The sequence below is a fragment of the Mizuhopecten yessoensis genome, unplaced genomic scaffold (genome assembly GCF_002113885.1).
Source record: "Mizuhopecten yessoensis strain PY_sf001 unplaced genomic scaffold, ASM211388v2 scaffold10897, whole genome shotgun sequence".
NCBI classification, from domain to species: Eukaryota; Metazoa; Mollusca; class Bivalvia; order Pectinida; family Pectinidae; genus Mizuhopecten; species Mizuhopecten yessoensis.
The window spans coordinates 148,874-170,933 of NW_018408776.1; the positions used below are offsets into that span (position 1 = coordinate 148,874).

The following is a 22,060-nucleotide window of genomic DNA, read 5'->3' on the forward strand; positions in this document are numbered from 1 at the left end:
TTGCTGAAACAGTGTCCGCTCGATATCTCGAGTAATTATTAACGGATTAACTTCAAACTTGACAACAAGGTTAATTACCATGAAAGCTCGGTCAAGTTCGATAACCGCCATTATCCGACCGTAATTATTGGAGTCATTCCCCTTGGTTTTATTAATGCGATGCTTGCGTTCCATGATGTTGTATTGCACTCATTGATCTACCAGTTATGTTGAATGATTTCTCTTTTAATATCAATTACTCACAAATACTTCATATATTTCAATCATACAAACAACTGCTCATTCAATGTGTTGCGGGCATATTATATACCGCCCGCGGTAACCTTGTTTAATTTGATTTGTTTCTTCCTAATTGTGCAGTGTTAATGAAATTTATTACCATAAAAAATATTTGAAAAAGGCTTGTAAATATAGATTAAGTTCAAAATTTATTTTTCAGCTTAAACCTCATGAATATTCAAGCCAATAAAATAGGCAAAGTACAGTTCACTGCCCCTTCAGCTCCAGTCAAGGTCACTGCCTCATTGACCCCAATCAAGGTTATTGGCACAACATCAGCGCCAGTTAAGGTGATGTCACCCTCAGTGCTTGTTAAGACCGGAACCGCAGGTGAGAATTTGATATTTTCTGTTACCTGTACTGGCTCACTGTGATGCTTTTGGCAGCGTTTTAATACAGTGAGCTATTAGTTGTTAGTTTGACTTCTGGCATCTTGCTGGCAACTTCTTTTTGAGTATCTTAATATTGTGTACAAATTGCAAACATCAAGTTAAATCTAACCAAAGATTAAATTTGTTGTATTTGATTTTGCCCAAAGAAAAAGTACATGTATACAATAAACGCTGACCGGTGACCAGGTGACACATTCAGTAAACAGTCAAGGAAGTACTCCCCGATAACCTTTTATTCCTTTAGTTGTTGTTTCTTCTTATTATACTCCCTCCCTGCTACGAGAATCTGGGTGTGTAATGTTTTTGTCTCGTCTGTCTATCTGTCATAGCATGCACCAAGGACCTAAGCATTAAAGGGTTTTACCTAGCAACAAAATTCAATTGTTTGATATCTTTGTCCGAAAGTCGAAATTACCGATCATTATGATGTATGTCTGTCCATAAAACTCATTGTATTCAATTCAGAGTCAGGATTTCTCAAAACACTTTCATGAAAGTTCACACATGTTTGTCCTGACGATACCTGTGACAAGTTTGAGTATGGTCCAAGGTCAAGGTCACTATTTCCAAAATAAAATTCAAAATTCTATATGTCAAGGCAGGGGATATTGTGAGCCTTGGCCACTTTCTATAATTGGTGACAGATCTCTGTCTAACATGAGTATCTAATAATCAGTATAAACAGGTTTGTGACATCAGTTGATATATAAATCATTTTTGGCATGTTGTCATCGACTTTTCCCTTTAAAAACCCCACTGGACTGACTAGTCCTTAATGACTGAGTGAATTTTGACCAAATTTGGTCTGGAGCGTCCGAGGACAAAGATTCTTAATTAGGTGTTAACAGAGTGTGTGGCCCCCCTAGGGACAGAGGGGCCCAATAGGGGAAACAGAGGTAAATCTTAAAAAGCCTTCCCCTTCCGTACCGATAAAGGGATTTTTTCTACAGCATCCTTGGCCAAAGCATTCTCAATTTAAAAAAAAACCAAGAGTGTGAACCCCTTGTTGGCAAAGGGGAATCAATTTTAAGCAAACAGGGTGTGGGACCCCCAAGGGGCAGAGGGCGAGGCCCAATCATAACCTTGTACCAAATTTATGTTTTCGTGGGGATTTGATTTTGTAGGTACATGTTTTTGTTATCCACAAAATAAACAAAATTTAATGTCCCATAAAAAATGATGATTTTACTGTATATTTCTTGTTGAATATATATACACAAAATACTGAAATGTTTTGACATGTCAATTTTTGATTGTGCTACTTTGACTCTGCCTATTATTATTCATATGAATTTGCATCCTGATAAGATCCTCTTTATTCATAGCTTCGGAATCCCAACCTTTTCAATCTAGTCCAGAGAGAAAGCCAGTACGGCAAAATGTTGCTATACAGGTAAGTTTTCATTAGTTAACTTCAGGGTCAAAATGTGTAAACACCAGACAACTATAGGTAGAAATGTTATCTATAAAAGTAGAACTATATGTTCAGTAACAGGTGGAACTATATGTTAACAAGACAGGTGGAACTATATGTTAACAGGACAGGTAGAACTATATGTTAACAAGACAGGTAGAACCCCATGTAAACAGGACAGGTGGAGCTCCTTGTTAACAGGACAGGTGGAACTATATGTTAACAAGACAGGTGGAACTATATGTTAACAAGACAGGTGGAACTATATGTTAACAGGTCAGGTAGAACTATATGTTAACAAGACAGGGAGAACTCCATGTAAACAGGCCAGGTAGAGCTCCTTGTTAACAGGACAGATAGAACTATATGTTAACAGGACAGGTAGAAATCCTTGTTAACAGGACAGGTAGAACTCCATGCTAACAGGACAGGTAGACCTCCATGCTTACTGGACAGGTAGAGCTCCTTGTTCACAGGACAGGTAGAACTCCATGCTAACAGGACAGGTAGAACTCTTTTTTAACAGGACAGGAAGAACTCCATGTTAACAGGACAGGTAGAACTCATTGTTAACAGGACAGGTAGAACTCAATGTTAACAGGACAGGTAGAACTCCATGTTAACAGGACAGGTAGAACTCCATGTTATCAAGACAGATAGAAGTCCATGTTAACAGGACAGGTAGAACTCCATGTTAACAGGACAGGTAGAACTCCATGTTAACTACACAGGTAGAACTCCATGTTAACAAGACAGGTAGAACTCCATGTTAACTACACAGATAAAACTCCATGTTAACTATACAGGTAGAACTCCATGTTAACAGGACAGGTAGAACTCCATGTTAACAGGACAGGTAGAACTCCATGTTAACAAGACAGGTAGAACTCCTTGTTAGCAGGACAGGTAGAACTCCTTGTTAGCACGACAGGTAGAACTCCATGTCAACAGGACAGGTAAAACTCCATGTTAACAAGACAGGTATAACTCCCTGTCAACAGGACAGATAGAGCTCCTTATTAACAGGACAGGTAGAAATCCATGCTTACAGGACAGGTAGAACTCCTTGTTAACAGGACAGGTAGAACTCCATGTTAACAGGACAGGTAAAACTCCTTGTTAACAGGACAGGTTGAATTCCTTGTTAACAAGACAGGTTGAACTCTATGTTAACAAGACAGGTATAACTCCATGTTAACTATACAGGTGCAACTCCATATAACAAGACAGGTAAAACTCCTTGTTAACAGGACAGGTAGAACTCCTTGTTAACAGGACAGGTAGAATTATATGTTAACAAGACAGGTAGAACTCCATGTGAACAGGACAGGTAGAACTCCATGTTAACTACACAGGTAAAACTATATGTTAACTACACAGGTAAAACTCCATTTTAACTATACAGGTATAACTCCATTATACAGGTAGAACTCCATGTTAACTATACAGGTTGAACTCAATGTTAACAAGACAGGTATAACTCCATGTTATCAAGACAGGTAGAACTCCGTGTTAACTATACAGGTAGAACTCCATGTTAACTACACAGGTAGAACTCCATGTAAACTATGTATGTTAGACTTAAGGGTCAGACTTTAACAGTTGTGTTGCATGAACTAGAAGCAGGATTTAAATGAATAGCAACTTAGTAGTCCTATATAAAAACAACAAAATCAGAAGGTAAAATGTTTTCAATAATTTCCAGTTCGTGAATATAACTGATTTTGTCCACAGGCCATTATTCAGAAGCAGAGTCAGACCAATAAAGACCAGGGCAGTGGAGAGAAGGCAATCACTATAATACAACAACCTTCAGACAAGGTAGGTTTTACAGGAGAGAGAAGGCAATCACTAAGATATAGAGACCTTTAGACAAGGAAGGTTTTACAGGAGAGAGGAGGCAATCACTAAAATACAGCAACCTTCAGACAAGGTAGGTTTTACAGAGGAGTAAGGCAATCACTAAAATATAGAGACCTTCTGACAAGGTAGGTTTTACAGGAGAGAGAAGGCAATCACTAAAATACAGCAACCTTCAGACAAGGAAGGTTTACAGGGGAGTCAGGCAATCACTAAAATATTGACACCTTCCCACAAGGTAGGTTTTACAGGAGAGAGAAGGCAATCACTAAAATACAGCAACCTTTAGACATGGTAGATTTCACAGGAGAGAGAAGACAATCACCAAAATACAGCAACCTTCAGACAAGGTAGCTTTTACAGGAGAGAGAAGGCAATCACTTAAATACAGCAACCTTCAGACAAGAAAGGTTTCACAGTGCAGAGAAAGCAATTACTAAAATACAGCGACCTACAGAAAAGGTAGGTTTATCAGGAGAGAGAAGACAATCACTTAAATACAGCATCCTTCAGACAAGATAGGTTTTACAGTGGCGAGAAAGCAATTACTAAAATACAGCGACCTTCAGACAAGGTAGGTTTTACAGGAGAGAGAAGGCAATCACTAAGATATAGAGACCTTTAGACAAGGAAGGTTTTACAGGAGAGAGGAGGCAATCACTAAAATACAGCAACCTTCAGACAAGGTAGGTTTTACAGTAGAGAGAAAGCAATTACGAAAATACAGCAACGTTAACCTTCACACAAGGTGAGGTTTCTAGGTAAACTTATCATAAACACCCTTAAAAAAAGTGAAATATATAAAGGAAAAATTATCAGAATAAAAGTCTGTAGACACTAAAATCTTATGGGCGGATGGGCTGAGTGCTTAACTCTCCGTCCTTCCAAGCATGCGGCCGGGGTTCGATCCCCGAAGTTGTCGTACGCATGGAACAAAGTATTTTTCTCCTGCCCACACAACTCCAACAACCCAGGTGGAGTATAAAACTGTCTGGGGTGGATGTCGTGGTAACTGTTCTGTAGCATTCAAGTGAGGTGGCACTATAAATGATACTGTTGGAAGCACGGTCCCACTACAAACAGAACACAATACATCTCCAGCACACACGCAGGCTTACACACATAGGGAGATATTAGCCAGGTGGCATATGACTAGTAGCTATAGTTAGTGCCTGATAGGGCAACTCCTGCGAATTCCTCAAAATTGTATTGATTAAATGTATATGCTAATTGTATTGATTGTATAAATTGTATATCTTTGTACTGTAACATGCTTTAGAGTGGCTTAGGTAAGCTAGATAGGGCATTTTATTTAATGTTGTATATTATTTATTTATTACTATTAGAAAAAGAGTTATGCAGGGTAAAAGATAAACATACAAGCTGAATTTACAGGAAAAATGCAATTCCAAATAAAATTAAACTAATGTATATTAAAAATATAAGGAGTTGAAAGATTTCTTTGTATATTTGTAGGTGAAGGCTGTAGAAGGAGTGGAGAGAGGTGGTAAGCTGTGCCCTCCTAAGTACATACTGGGGGTTCCTACCAGTGAACCTTTGTTCATGAAACCGAGTGGAGGCCGTCCCTCAACTGGAGGCACAGTAGGGACCGGAAGACCCCCAACACAGACCCCACCTCGCCTACAGAAACAACAGCAGCTACAACTTGCTCAGCAACAGATGCAGACTCATCCAGAGGAGGAAGAGGGTATGGAGGAGGAGGATCAATCGTCATGGCAACCTGTACATCAACATCAGATATCCTCCCAGGACCAAACAAGCAAACAAACAAAGATTGCTTGGCAGCTGACCTCTCAACAATCTGCCAAGGATGCCCCACCACAACTGTTGACCTCACAACAGACAGCTGGATATCCAAAGCAACAGGCAGGCCCACAGTTTTCTCCACAGCCACTGAACAGTCAAGCTTTGTCACCAGGACAACAAAGACAGGTGGCATCCCCTCACCAGCCACCCAGGATGACTTCACCTCTAGCTCACCCTGCACAGTCTCCCAAACCTGTCATGATCCTTCAGTCAGACTTCAGGTCAGTAGTTATGTTTTCTGATAATTGGTAACATACACATAGAAGTAGGCTGTATTTCACCTCTTACTCTACTTAAAAAATATGACATTTTTGTTCAATGTTTATAGGTCTCCCCCTCGGAAGCCTGTCACTCAGCAACAGAAACAACAGGAACATCATCAGCACCTGCAGCAGCCACAGCAACAGGGTCATTCTGCCTCCTCCCCATCCAGTGAATTTGATATGATTGGATACACCCAACATATGGCCAACCAGGATGGAGGCTCAATGCGAGGAGGGAATTTTGACCCCAATATTCTATATAGGACGTCAGGACCTGGCCAGCACAATGCTTTACAAGGGCTTCAACAAGACATATCCCCTGTTCAAGGTCAAGTCCAAGGTCAAGGTCATGAAGGGTCAAATGATAATGCGGAATTGCGATCCTCACAACACCAGAGGCATGCCCGATCACATCCTGCTGGAGTTCTTGACCCAAATATGTCCTTTGTGAATCCCCCATCAGGAGCTCCTATGATAGGCAAACAAGGAAACAACATGAGGCCTCCCTCTCAGCAAGGGAGTCAGGTGGGAAACCATTTCTCTAGAAATTATCCCCCACCAAATATGAACATGTACTATGGGCAGCAGAGCAACATGCAGAGGCCACCCCAAAGTAACCATATCAACCAGTCCTCTGGTTCTGGTACTGACCATATTCCTGGAGTAGGGGGGCCACTCCAGGGTAGCCACATGAACCAGACTTCAGGTCCTGGTGTTGACCATATTCCTGGATCAAGGGAACCAGAGATAGGGGCAGTAGTTGGTGGGATGGACAACATGCCAGGGGGGCACTCATACAAGGGACAATCAAATCGATCATTAATCCCAGGTCCAATAGCCACACATCTACAGCAACATGGGCCACCACCTCAGCAGAATCAGCCTCAGCATGGTCCACCATCTCAGCAGAATCAGCAGCTTAGAGGACCATCTTTACAACAGGCACAACTGAGAGGACAGCCTCCACAGCACACTCAGCTACAGAGAGGACTGCCTCCACAACACAATCAGCAACAAAGAGGACCTCGTCCACTCCAGAGTCAGCAGCTTAGAGGCCAACCTCTGCACCAGAATCAACAACTCAGAGGGCCTCCTCCCCAACAGAATCAACAACAGAGAGGACAACCCCTTCAAACACATCCATCTCACACTCAGAGTTCAGCTCATTCCCCAGGGCAACCCCACCCATCTCGCCCCCAACAGCCCCACCCTCACCAACAGCCCCAACAACAGCAAGGTGTCAACCCTTCATACCAGGGGCCCATGTTTAACCCTATCAACTTCTTGGCAGGCATCAGTCGGTTCAACCTTGCAAACCAGAACTTCGGCAACATGGAGGGACTGGACCTGATCAGACAAAATCTGAAGAAAGAGGATCTCCCTCCAAACGCTGCTGACATTCTTGGGGCCCTGTCACTACTTGCAGTACAGGTAAGTTTTCTCTACAGTTGACAATGAATGCAAAGTACCCATATGTTTGTCATCGGCGGGTTGTATTATGGTATGGGCTGCGTTGTTCGTCCGTCCATTAACTTTTCCTTGTCATCACTCTCCTGTCTTCATTCATGAACATATCTTGATGAAACTTGGTACACATATTGCATACCAATATAGCTCGCATTTCAGGAATTTATGTGCATGTTTGGTGGAGTTATGCCCCTTATATTGCCAAATAAGGGCATTGTGTAGTAAATGCAAGATTTTTTTTTTAATCAATTCCTTTCAAATATTGTACGATAATGCTAGAAGCAATAATGTTCAACATATATTACGGGTTCTTCTGTTGAGTTACAACTTTCCGCGTTTTGGCATATCATACTTGACATATATAGCAACGCTGCTCATTGTTTTTGCAGTTAGATTTGCTTGTTTATGCAATAACTCAAACAAGTGTTCTTCATTTTTTTTCAAACTTGGTTGGATGTTTCATTACCTGAATGCATTGGATGAGTTCTTAAATGGTGATATTTAGATGCTATTAAGCAGAGTTTTGTCCCTTTTTCATTGCTGGGTTATGTCCCTCTATTCATTGCCAAATAAGGGCATTGTGTAGTAAATGCAAATACTTTTTTATTTTTTTTTATCTATGATTTTTATTAAACTACTTGGTTGGTTCATTACCTGAATGCTTTGAATGAGTTCTTTAATCGTGACATTTAAATGCTATTCGGCATAGTTATGCCCCTTTTTCATTGCCAAATAAGGGCATTCAGTCGAAAATGAACTTTGCCATTATTTGTTTTATTCCATTCAAATTTAGTATGGTAATTCAAAAATCAAGCATGTTTAACATATATAACAGGTTTTGTTGTCTCGTTCCAACCTTTCATACCAAGACTCCTACCTCAAAGCCCAGTTTCTAGTTAGCTTACCAGTTCCGAAGGACCAAGGTGAGCTTATGCCGTGGTGCAGTGTCTGTCGTCGTCCGTCCTTCCATCGTCGTCCGTCTGTTGTTTGTCGTCAACTTTTTCTTTAAAACTATCACCTCCTAAACGCCAAAGAGGATTTCAACAAAATTTAGTCTGAAGCATCACTAGGGGAGGGCAATCATTTCTTAAATAAGTAAGGTTGGGGAAATTAGGTTGGTTCGACCCCTGAGGCCAGGAGGCGAGGTGCTGAAGGTGAACTTTTTCTAAATTTGCTTTAAAATGCATCTCCTCCTAAATGCCAGAGAAGATTTCAACCAAATTTGCTCTGAAACTTCAATGGGGGGAGGCAATCATTTCATAAATAAATGAGACTGGTTCGACCCCTCAGACTAGGAAGACTGGGTCGCAAAGAGGAAAATTATCTAATAATTTGCTTTAAGACGCTAATATCCCCTAATTGCCTGAGTGGATTATACAAAATTTGGTCAAAAACATTATTGAGGAAGAACAAACATTTTTTAATTGAATGAGATTGATTTCACCCCTGCGGTCCTAAGAAATGGTACAGCTAGATTATCATATTCTATGGTGTAAATTTCATAAATTGTTAAAAATTGGTTTCTAGGTTTATAAAAGCTGATAGTTGAATGAAAATTAAAGTATTGTCTAATTATACCCTGTAATATGACATATTACTTATTTCAAAATCTGTTAACGTGGCAACTCAATGGAGGTCTCTGATTAGTTGAAAGTCAGATATTGTGGTCCCAGTATGGTTAGAACATAAATCTGGTTTTGAGGAAATTTCATATTAAGATGTACTAATGCATTCAGTTGTAATGACTTAAATATAAAACCAGGTGAGCGATACAGGTCTAATGGACCTCTTGTTTTAGTAATAGCAACATTGACCACGAAAGTGTATTTTTTAAACACAAAATAGCTTGCGCCATAAACACAGTAAATGATTGGCAAGGTCACAGTCACCAACAAAACAGTGTCAGTAAACACATGTATATCATATGTCACTACCTGCTTCCAATATATTAAAACCCTTCCGAGGGTCTGATGGGCTTATCATGCTTACGCATGCTGTGCTCTTGTTTTGTCATATGTTTAGTTGTTTACCCCAGGATTACAGTAAGGATGGGGGGGGGGGATTTAATGCTGGAAATTTAATCTGAAGCATCACTTGGCAAAGGGAACTTGGTGTAGTAAAAGCAATGGGAAGACAGATTTTAAAGTCTTTATGTTGCTTTGTATGATAAATTGGTCAGCAGTCCATGGTCAAGGTAATCGTTATTAGAGCCCCGTATCAGAGATACGGGTGCCCTATAGTAATCACTCTGTCTGTCTGTCTGTCTGTCCGTCCACAAATTTTGTTCCTGGCTGATAACTTTGGTATATATTGACCGATGTACATGAAACTTGGTCAAGATGTTCAGTTCACAAAAATACACATTGAGGTCAAGGTCATCATTTCAGGGGTCAAGGTAAAATTTTGTAGCTTTTTACTGGTGAACATTTCGCTATGACATTATGAAGCAATGTTGCTCAGAATTAAACAAGGAGTCAATTAACCAAAGGTCAAGGTCACTAGGTCAAAGGTGAAGGTTAAATTTTGTACCTTTCCCTGATGAACATTTTGTTATGACATTATGAAGCAATGTTGTTCAGAACTTGACACAGAGTCAACTGACCTTAGGTCCAGGTTACGGGGTCCAAAGGGTCAAGGTCAAGTTTTGTATTTTTCACTGATAAACATTATTTTGTTATGATATTAAGAAGCAAAGTTGGTCGGAATTAAAGAATATGTCAACTGACTAAAGATCAGGGTCACTGGGTTAATGGTCAAGGTTATTTGTGTCCAAAGGTCAAAGGCAAAGTGGATCTCTGACTTTGACCCTGGCTCTTGATGGAGGTGGTATATAAGGTGAAATAAAACAAATCAAAGCTAACAAATGAGTATTGCACCGGTATTTACATTTCTGTTAGCCCAGCAAATATGGAGGTGGAAGGAAACAAGACTCACATCATAGTACATGTAAAATGTATATTTTGCTTCCTTGTGATTCTTTTTGAAGTCCAAATGTCAAACGTCAAGCTGAGCTATATGGGCAGATTGCTTCTTGATGATTATGGGGGATATATTGCCACAAGACGGGGCCCTTACTGACCTGTCAGTGTTCTAGTTATTTCTGGAATTGTTTTCATTAATCTAGCGACTTCATTTCTACATGGATTTTAATCCAACTTCATATATTGCTTTATGCAAGAAAATACCTTGAACAAGTTTCTGTTTCAGGGTGCCAAGGTTAAGTTCAAGGTCATCATTACTATCTATAGAAAAACTTTATCGCTCTAGAGAATTTAATCCTGCTTGGATTTTGATCAAAATCATAAGTATGATAATACTCAAATGAGTTTGTGTTTCTGAACAGATTTTTGTTCGGTTCATGTAGTGGTGAAGTATGAAAATACAGCAAACAATGTTCATGTTGTTGCTATAGTGAGGCGTAACAAGATACTGTTACATATAAAACCTTCTATTGTGTTTGCAATGCCTTGGTTATGTGTGAAGATGATTTATGATGAGTTTGTTTATGTTTAGCCACCCAGGGGTATGCAGGACACGTTGATGGTACCCAACAGACATGCTTCCTTCCAAGGTCATGCAGAGGTCAGTGGATAAAGCTAATTATCTGTTGTGTGTTGTCTTACTACTCACAATAGAGTGATTATAAAACACAGCTAACTTTGGCTCCATGACACTCGAGACGAGAGACCATGATTATAAAACACAGCTAACTTTGACTCCATGACACTCGGGACGAGAGACCATGATTATAAAACACAGCTAACTTTGACTCCATGACACTCGGGACGAGAGACCATGATTATAAAACACAGCTAACTTTGACTCCATGACACTCGGGACGAGAGACCATGATTATAAAACACAGCTAACTTTGACTCCATGACACTCGGGACGAGAGACCATGATTATAAAACACAGCTAACTTTGACTCCATGACACTCGGGACGAGAGACCATGATTATAAAACACAGCTAACTTTGACTCCATGACACTCGGGACGAGAGACCATGATTATAAAACACAGCTAACTTTGACTCCATGACACTCGGGACGAGAGACCATGATTATAAAACACAGCTAACTTTGACTCCATGACACTCGGGACGAGAGACCATGATTATAAAACACAGCTAACTTTGGCTCCATGACACTCGGGACGAGAGACCATGATTATAAAACACAGCTAACTTTGGCTCCATGACACTGGGGACGAGAGACCATGATTATAAAACACAGCTAACTTTGGCTCCATGACACTCGGGACGAGAGACCATGATTATAAAACACAGCTAACTTTGGCTCCATGACACTCGGGACGAGAGACCATGATTATAAAACACAGCTAACTTTGGCTCCATGACACTGGGGACGAGAGACCATGATTATAAAACACAGCTAACTTTGGCTCCATGACACTCGGGACAATAGACCATGATTATAAAACACAGCTCACTTTGGCTCCATGACACTCGGTACGAGAGACCATGATTATAAAACACAGCTAACTTTGGCTCCATGACACTCAGGACGAGAGACCATGATTATAAAACACAGCTAATTTTGGCTCCATGACACTCAGGACGATAGACCTGGTCTTATGTGTAAATCACTTGTGAATAAAACCCATAAGATGGCAAATCTAACAAAAATCTGGAAACCACAGTGTCCTGTACTTCTCAGGCATGCTTGATGACTCTGAAATCACTTGTTCTCAATTCACCTGTTTTAAGTTCTAATAATTGTGTTAAAATATTAATGTGGTTGTTGGCTTGGAGGGATCTTAGGTACAGGACAAATTACAATATATTGCTGGCCGAGAGTGATTGGTATTTAAGCAACTCATTCCTTAAGGGAAATTGTGATGAAAAGTACTTATCTATCTGTCTATAGGGAACGCCGAAGCCAGATTCCTCCTCCCCGCCGAGTAGAAGGTAAGTAATTCATACCTGATAAGTTAGTTCACTTTTAAATAATCTGTTAATGCTCAATTCTGATTGCCATTGATACATTTTGTCCAAAGTATTGCTACTTATCTTCGTAACTGATACTTATGGGGTTTAGTAGACATGTTTAGTACCTTAGGTAGTCGTAGTATTGAGATTAATCTGTAACTATTTACTGGGTATGTCTTTTTTCTGATTTTCCATGTTGGAGCAGGGGTTATACAAATACTTGAAATGTGGCTTGCAGTTTTAGTAAATATGAGTTGTATCTTTAGATAGTGTACAGATTTGTGAATACCATTAATTTTGTTTTGTTTGTATAAATTTTAAGGAATATTTATAAATTTGAGATATAATTAATGATGATTGACTGTTGGTTTGATTGTTGTTACAGCCCCCTGTTGACTCCCGAGATAGAGCCCCGGCCACCCTGTCAGGTGACCATGCCAAGCCCCGCACCTCAACAGCTGGGTACCTACACACTGTTCAGCAGTTCGCCGTGGTCTGTACCACTGTCAACAACCGACACCAAAAGTAGGTCACAGAAGCCTTAAGACTTCATTTTAAATCAATAATAGTTAAAGTTTAATACAGTGATTTAAAGATTGGCAGCATTTAATTGTGTGCTTCTCCTTTACCAACATTCATCCTTGTACCGTAACCACAGTGGAATGAATGCTTGCATATTTATGTATGGCTTGCTATTTAAATACTCAAAATAAGCAGTACCACACTATTTGAAGTGTTATATTTTGTTTAGAGCTGTAAACGTAGCTAAGTGGTGTTTGTATAACAGTAAGCTTATCACCTCAAACAAAATAGTCCACATGGTATGACTCGACATTTGTAAAACAATGTCAAACATTTATCATTGTTATGAAAATTGTGGTAAAGGAAGTATTGCAGCATATGATCGTGTTTATCCAACCCTTTAACCCAGGCAGTTGTATTATTATAACATGCAAAACGACACTGTTTTGCTATTAATTGCCTTCTATTCAAATGTAATGAGAAGCTATGTGAAAAATGACTACAGTTAACTCTATAGATAGGGTCAGAATTGTGACCTCACATTTAAGCAAAGTCGATAACAGCTGATCGTTGATATTATAGCTGGTAGAGTTTAAACAGTAGCTTTTCTAAAGACTGCGAAAATATTGGTTAGTTGTTTTAGGAAGGCACTTCAAGAAATAATCGTTATGATAGTATTTAGTGTATATGTCTAATGATAGGTCCTCATCTGTGCCATATCTATTTATGGAAGCACACCTTTATATATTCCAGTATAGGTTCACACCTATGTAGTCCATGTTGTTTATATTCAATCTTATGATCCCCTAGGTTTGGCCTCATCGCCATTTTCCTCAGAGTCCAACAGTATGAGGAATTCTCCTGACCCACCTGTGGACACATACATGGAGAACAAGCCTGGAAGTCACGGCTTTGAGATGGGACTCAGGTTCGGACCAACTGAGGACCACAGCAGGAGGGAAAAAGGGGGACAACCCATGCCACATCCTGAAGTGCAGCCTGCACAAGAACAGGGGGGCCCAGGGCCATTCTTTCCAAGTACCTTCCAGGTAAAATTTCAGTAGTTTCATTAATAGCTTTCTTAAATGGATATGAACTTATGCCAAGGCAAGGCAATATTCCTGGGTTTTTTCATTAGTTTTTCCTCTAAATGGCTACTATTCTGTAACAGCTGTATGAAATTTGACTGAATTTGGTCTGGATCATGGTTGTAACTCAGTTTTGTATCCGTAAATATTTTGGTTTCTGTGGGTAGAGGAGCAGGGCGAACTATTGAAAATAGAGATGATAGTTTTAAAGACCCATCTTTATAAAAATAAAATGAGTTTTACCTAATTTGGTCTGAAGTATCCTAAAGCAAAGTAAACTCAATGCTTTGAAATGAAGATGTTGCCCCTTGGGGGGTAGAGGGCTGGGGCTCAATAGAAGAATTAAAGCTAATGTTCAAATGTCTATTTTCATCAAATATTGGTAAACAAGATCATAACCTACATGTTGTTTGGTTTGGAACATCCTTGAAAAGGAACTCAAAGGGCCAAGTGAGCCGATGCCGTGGTGCGGCATCCGGCGTCCGGCGTCAATATATTACTTAAAACAACTTCTTCTTAATAACGAAAAGGCCTAGGGTGATGATATTTGGCCAGTAGCATGCTGGGATGAAGGGCTACCAAGTTGTTCAAATGAATGACCTTCACTCATATTCAAGGTCACAGAGGTCAATTGTCTTAAAAAAACCTTTAAACAACTTCTGAATAAACTAAACAATCGGGATGGTGATATTTGGTCAGTAGCATGCTGGGATGAAGGGCTACCAAGTTTGTTCAAATAAATGACATTCACACATATTCAAGGTCACAGGGGTCAAATGTGTTAAAATCTTTAAACAACTTCTTCTGAATAACCAAAATGGCCAGGGTGATGATATTTGGCAAGTAGCATGCTGGGATGAAGGGCTACCAAGTTTTCTTCAAATGCATGACCTTGACTCTTTATCAAGGTCGCAGGGATCAAATATGTTAAAAATCTTTACACAACTGCTCCTGAATAGCCATAGGGCGAAGAATGAAGATATTCAACCATAAGCATGTTAGGATGAAGGACTACCAAGTTTGTTACATTAATAACCTTGACCTATATTCAAGGTCACAGGGGTCAAATATTTTTAAAATCTTTAAACGACTTCTTCTGAATAACCAAAATGCCCAGAATGATGATATTTGGGCAGTATGCTTAGTCGTCATTTGAATGGCCTTAACCCACTTTCAAGGCCACATTTGTTAAAATATGTATCAACCTTTAAATGACCTAATCTCATTAAACAAAAGGTCTAGGGTGGTGATGATATTTGGCAAGTTGCATGGTGAGATAAAGGGCTATAAAGTTTGTTCAACATAATGACCTTGTTTGACTTTTAAGGTCAAAGGGGTCAAATGTTTTAAAATCTTTTAACAGGTTCTTTTGAATGACTTTCAGTCTTAAATACTTAAATAGGATACAGTGGGGTCCTATGAGTTTAATGGTAGAAAAAATATAGGGAGGTTCCCCAAAAGTCACTGTTCCACTGGTGGGTAACCAAAAAAGAATACCAACTCCTAGTAGGTTTTTAGGTCACCTGAGACAAAGTCTCAAGTGACCTATTGCGATCGCCTTTTGTCGGCCGCCTTCCATGGCCAAAGGTCAACAAAAATAGTGGCTGATTTGGTCCCTAGCCCCCAGGGGCCTGAGGGTCGGGGCCAAAAAGGGTCAAATTGACTAAAATTTCAAAAATCTTCTCAAGACCCAGATATGGTAGAATCAAATACTCTTCATAGATGGAAGGGTCTTAAGGTGCTTTACCAAAATTGTGAATTTCCTGACCCTTGGGTCTCACGTTTCCCCCTGGGGAGGGGGTAAACTTTACTATAGTTTATATAGGGAAATCACATTTTTGACTAACATTTGTTTAATTTCCATTGGAAGTAATTCAATTTGGGTTAGCATTATCAGTATTAGGTAGCAGTTTGATGGTATGCACATATGAGCCCTGACTGACCCCCCAGAGCTCATGGGTGGGGCCAAAAAGGGTCGAATTTACTGAAATTTCAAAAATCTTCTTCTCAAGACCCAGATATGGTAGAATCAAACATTCTTCAAAGATGGAAGGGTCTTAAGGTGCTCTACTAAAATTGTGAATTTTATGACCCTGGGGTCTCATGTTTCCCCCTGGCGAGGGGGTTAACTTTACTATTAAACAAATACTCTTCATAGATGGAAGGGTCTTAAGGTTTGTGACCCTAGGGTCTCACGTTTACCCCCTGGGGAAAGAGGGGGGGGAGAGGGGGGCAAAATTTATTATGGTTTATAATGGCAAATGATACTTTGAATATTACATGTTAATAACTTGATTGGAATTATAACCCTGAGTTGACAGTTTGATACTTTGAAAATTTTGAGCCAGCCCTACCCCCAAGGTTGGGGCCCAAAGGAGTCAGTGTGCTAAAATTTCTTCATTTTCCTTGTTTAGAATCAGAGGTGCTAGTTTCAAATACTTTTCAGTCTTAAATCTGTATGCTAGATATTGTATAAGGTGGTTTTATTGTTTTTTGTCACTTTGAATAATATTTTTGTTCATCTTAAAAACAAAATCAACTCTCTGTATAAATATATCAGGTGACCGTTAAGGCCCATGGGCCTCTTGTTATAAGTTTGGAGTGAGGAAACCTATAGTGGTTGTGAACGAATGACGTTTAACTACCTACTTCTTCAGTAAAGGTAAAATTTTATTTATCTGATTTGATCTAAAGATCACAAACACAAGTAGACCTAATGTTGAATAAACCAGGATGTGTCAGTCCATTCAGGATAGATGATGTCAAGGCCTGTTACATTACAACCTGTATGTATGGTATTGATTGACAGAATGTAGAGCAACCTCTGATTTTTAATTGGGGATCACACGCCATGATTCAATGCAACCTTGAGCAGAAAACTTTTGAAGTGTACAATAATATTATATCACCAATAAATCATAGTTTCAACAAAAGTATGTACTCAATACATGTACATTCAACTTAATTATCCCTGTCCCACTTCACTGTGGTTTTACCTTAAGGATCCCTGTCCCACTTCCCTGTGGTTTTACCTTAAGGAACCTGTCCCACTACACTGTGGTTTTACCGTAAGGATCCCTGTCCCACTTCACTGTGGTTTCACCTTAAGGATCCCTGTCCCACTTCACTGTGGTTTTACCTTAAGGATCCCTGTCCCACTTCACTGTGGTTTTACCTTAAGGATCCCTGTCCCACTTCACTGTGGTTTTACCTTAAGGATCCCTGTCCCACTTCACTGTGGTTTTACCTTAAGGATCCCTGTCCCACTTCACTGTGGTTTTACCTTAAGGATCCCTGTCCCACTTCACTGTGGTTTTACCTTAAGGATCCCTGTCCCACTTCACTGTGGTTTTACCGTAAGGATCCCTGTCCCACTTCACTGTGGTTTTACCTTAAGGATCCCTGTCCCACTTCACTGTGGTTTTACCTTAAGGATCCCTGTCCCACTTCACTGTGGTTTTACCTTAAGGATCCCTGTCCCACTTCACTGTGGTTTTACCTTAAGGATCCCTGTCCCACTTCACTGTGGTTTTACCTTAAGGATCCCTGTCCCACTTCACTGTGGTTTTACCTTAAGGATCCCTGTCCCACTTCACTGTGGTTTTACCGTAAGGATCCCTGTCCCACTTCACTGTGGTTTTACCTTAAGGATCCCTGTCCCACTTCACTGTGGTTTTACCTTAAGGATCCCTGTCCCACTTCACTGTGGTTTTACCGTAAGGATCCCTGTCCCACTTCACTGTGGTTTTACCTTAAGGATCCCTGTCCCACTTCACTGTGGTTTTACCTTAAGGATCCCTGTCCCACTTCACTGTGGTTTTACCGTAAGGATCCCTGTCCCACTTCACTGTGGTTTTACCTTAAGGATCCCTGTCCCACTTCACTGTGGTTTTACCTTAAGGATCCCTGTCCCACTTCACTGTGGTTTTACCGTAAGGATCCCTGTCCCACTTCACTGTGGTTTTACCTTAAGGATCCCTGTCCCACTTCACTGTGGTTTTACCTTAAGGATCCCTGTCCCACTTCACTGTGGTTTTACCTTAAGGATCCCTGTCCCACTTCACTGTGGTTTTACCTTAAGGATCCCTGTCCCACTTCACTGTGGTTTTACCTTAAGGATCCCTGTCCCACTTCACTGTGGTTTTACCGTAAGGATCCCTGTCCCACTTCACTGTGGTTTTACCTTAAGGATCCCTGTCCCACTTCACTGTGGTTTTACCTTAAGGATCCCTGTCCCACTTCACTGTGGTTTTACCTTAAGGATCCCTGTCCCACTTCACTGTGGTTTTACCTTAAGGATCCCTGTCCCACTTCACTGTGGTTTTACCTTAAGGATCCCTGTCCCACTTCACTGTGGTTTTACCTTAAGGATCCCTGTCCCACTTCACTGTGGTTTTACCGTAAGGATCCCTGTCCCACTTCACTGTGGTTTTACCTTAAGGATCCCTGTCCCACTTCACTGTGGTTTTACCTTAAGGATCCCTGTCCCACTTCACTGTGGTTTTACCTTAAGGATCCCTGTCCCACTTCACTGTGGTTTTACCTTAAGGATCCCTGTCCCACTTCACTGTGGTTTTACCTTAAGGATCCCTGTCCCACTTCACTGTGGTTTTACCTTAAGGATCCCTGTCCCACTTCACTGTGGTTTTACCGTAAGGATCCCTGTCCCACTTCACTGTGGTTTTACCTTAAGGATCCCTGTCCCACTTCACTGTGGTTTTACCTTAAGGATCCCTGTCCCACTTCACTGTGGTTTTACCTTAAGGATCCCTGTCCCACTTCACTGTGGTTTTACCTTAAGGATCCCTGTCCCACTTCACTGTGGTTTTACCTTAAGGATCCCTGTCCCACTTCACTGTGGTTTTACCTTAAGGATCCCTGTCCCACTTCACTGTGGTTTTACCGTAAGGATCCCTGTCCCACTTCACTGTGGTTTTACCTTAAGGATCCCTGTCCCACTTCACTGTGGTTTTACCTTAAGGATCCCTGTCCCACTTCACTGTGGTTTTACCTTAAGGATCCCTGTCCCACTTCACTGTGGTTTTACCTTAAGGATCCCTGTCCCACTTCACTGTGGTTTTACCTTAAGGATCCCTGTCCCACTTCACTGTGGTTTTACCGTAAGGATCCCTGTCCCACTTCACTGTGGTTTTACCTTAAGGATCCCTGTCCCACTTCACTGTGGTTTTACCGTAAGGATCCCTGTCCCACTTCACTGTGGTTTTACCTTAAGGATCCCTGTCCCACTTCACTGTGGTTTTACCGTAAGGATCCCTGTCCCACTTCACTGTGGTTTTACCTTAAGGATCCCTGTCCCACTTCACTGTGGTTTTACCGTAAGGATCCCTGTCCCACTTCACTGTGGTTTTACCGTAAGGATCCCTGTCCCACTTCACTGTGGTTTTACCTTAAGGATCCCTGTCCCACTTCACTGTGGTTTTACCTTAAGGATCCCTGTCCCACTTCACTGTGGTTTTACCTTAAGGATCCCTGTCCCACTTCACTGTGGTTTTACCGTAAGGATCCCTGTCCCACTTCACTGTGGTTTTACCTTAAGGATCCCTGTCCCACTTCACTGTGGTTTTACCGTAAGGATCCCTGTCCCACTTCACTGTGGTTTTACCTTAAGGATCCCTGTCCCACTTCACTGTGGTTTTACCGTAAGGATCCCTGTCCCACTTCACTGTGGTTTTACCGTAAGGATCCCTGTCCCACTTCACTGTGGTTTTACCGTAAGGATCCCTGTCCCACTTCACTTCGGTTTTACCTTAAGGATCCCTGTCCCACTGCACTGTGGTTTTACCGTAAGGATCCCTGTCCCACTTCACTGTGGTTTTACTTTAAGGATCCCTGTCCCACTTCACTGTGGTTTTACCGTAGGGATCCCTGTCCCACTTCACTGTGGTTTTACCGTAAGGAGCCCTGTCCCACTTCACTGTGGTTTTACCTGAAGGATCCCTGTCCCACTACACTGTGGTTTTACCTTAAGGATCGTCCCACTTCACTGTGGTTTTACCGTAAGGAGCCCTGTCCCACTTCACTGTGGTTTTACCGTAGGGATCCCTGTCCCACTTCACTGTGGTTTTACCGTAAGGAGCCCTGTCCCACTTCACTGTGGTTTTACTCTAAGGATCCCTGTCCCACTTCACTGTGCTTTTACCGTAAGGATCCCTGTCCCACTTCGCTGTGGTTTTACCGTAAGGATCCCTGTTCCACTTCACTGTGGTTTTACCGTAAGGTTCCCTGTCCCACTACACTGTGGTTTTACCTTAAGGATCCCTGTCCCACCGCACTGTGGTTTTACCGTAAGGATCCCTGTTCCACTTCACTGTGGTTTTACCGTAAGGAGCCCTGTCCCACTTCACTGTGGTTTTACCGTAAGGAGCCCTGTCCCACTTCACTGTGGTTTTACTTTAAGGATCCCTGTCCCACTTCACTGTGGGTTTACCGTAAGGATCCCTGTCCCACTTCGCTGTGGTTTTACCGTAAGGATCCCTGTTCCACTTCACTGTGGTTTTACCGTAAGGAGCCCTGTCCCACTTCACTGTGGTTTTACCGTAGGGATCCCTGTCCCACTTCACTGTGGTTTTACCTGAAGGATCCCTGTCCCACTACACTGTGGTTTTACCTTAAGGATCCCTGTCCCACTTCACTGTGGTTTTACCGTAAGGATCCCTGTTCCACTTCACTGTGGTTTTACCGTAAGGTTCCCTGTCCCACTACACTGTGGTTTTACCTTAAGGATCGTCCCACTTCACTGTGGTTTTACCGTAAGGAGCCCTGTCCCACTTCACTGTGGTTTTACCGTAGGGATCCCTGTCCCACTTCACTGTGGTTTTACCTGAAGGATCCCTGTCCCACTACACTGTGGTTTTACCTTAAGGATCGTCCCACTTCACTGTGGTTTTACCGTAAGGATCACTGTCCCACTTCACTTCGGTTTTACCTTAGTTATACTGTAAGGATCCCTGTCCCACTTCACTGTGGTTTTACTGTAAGGATCCCTGTCCCACTCCACTGTGGTTTTACCTTAAGGATCCCTGTCCCACCGCACTGTGGTTTTACCGTAAGGATCCCTGTTCCACTTCACTGTGGTTTTACCGTAAGGAGCCCTGTCCCACTTCACTGTGGTTTTACCGTAAGGTTCCCTGTCCCACTACACTGTGGTTTTACCATAAGGATTCCCTGTCCCACTTCACTTCGGTTTTACCTTAAGGATCCCTGTCCCACTGCACTGTGGTTTTACTTAAGGATCCCTGTCCCACTACACTGCTGTGTTTCATAGATACAGTTACTTCTTTTTAACTTAGGTATAAATATATATGTTGAGCGAGGACACTTTCATTGTCCAGATAGCTCGATTGGTTAGAGCGATAATAAGTCAATGTGAAATCCATTGTTGGAACCCCCGTCTTTTTTTTAATGTTTCTACTCAGAACACTGTTGTTTATTATATTTTATTTATTTCGTCTTTCTGCTGCATTCTGATAGGTTGATTGCTTGCTGTGTGATATCTTTTGATGGACTGTTCAGATTTTAATAAAACAAGTCTCTCATTTGTGTTGAATGTTCAGGGAATTCTGCATATATTTAATGAGCTACTGAGTTCTGATTGGCAGATAGCTTTCTGTGCAATATCTTGTGACAATGATTAGAATCATCTTATCTTGTATACTTGGCACTCTCCCAACTCTCTTATTTTACTTCGTTGTTCAATGAGGCTGCTGAGCTGTCATTAGTGAAGGGATTTAAACCAAATGCAGTCTGAAGCATGCTTATAGCGACAAAAGAATCAATTTTGTTTGAACTGAGGTGTGTGGGCCCACTTCTTTGGGACAGATGAGTGGGGCCCATTAGGGGAAATAGAGGAAACATTAAAGATCCTTCTCCTTCTGTACCGTTGAGGGAATTTTACCAACTAACCAAACTTGTTCTAGAGAATCTTTGGGCAAAGGGAATTGAATATTTATAAATGGATGGAAGATGTGCCCCCCCC

General features: G+C 41.3%; 1 protein-coding gene across 3 annotated transcripts in view; it reads left to right on the forward strand.

Annotated features, from left to right (window-relative positions):
• The window catches only part of LOC110463379 (protein SMG7-like), a 57,213-nt gene that overhangs the window by 27,616 nt on the left and 7,537 nt on the right, over positions 1–22,060 (forward strand). For all 3 annotated transcript variants that reach the window (XM_021517915.1, XM_021517914.1, XM_021517913.1), the window contains 9 exons: positions 440–609; positions 1,997–2,064; positions 3,820–3,906; positions 5,422–5,993; positions 6,101–7,466; positions 11,016–11,084; positions 12,393–12,433; positions 12,840–12,979; positions 13,787–14,025. In XM_021517915.1, the coding sequence (XP_021373590.1) occupies positions 440–609; positions 1,997–2,064; positions 3,820–3,906; positions 5,422–5,993; positions 6,101–7,466; positions 11,016–11,084; positions 12,393–12,433; positions 12,840–12,979; positions 13,787–14,025 (2,752 nt within the window). The remainder of the gene's footprint in view (positions 1–439; positions 610–1,996; positions 2,065–3,819; positions 3,907–5,421; positions 5,994–6,100; positions 7,467–11,015; positions 11,085–12,392; positions 12,434–12,839; positions 12,980–13,786; positions 14,026–22,060) is intronic.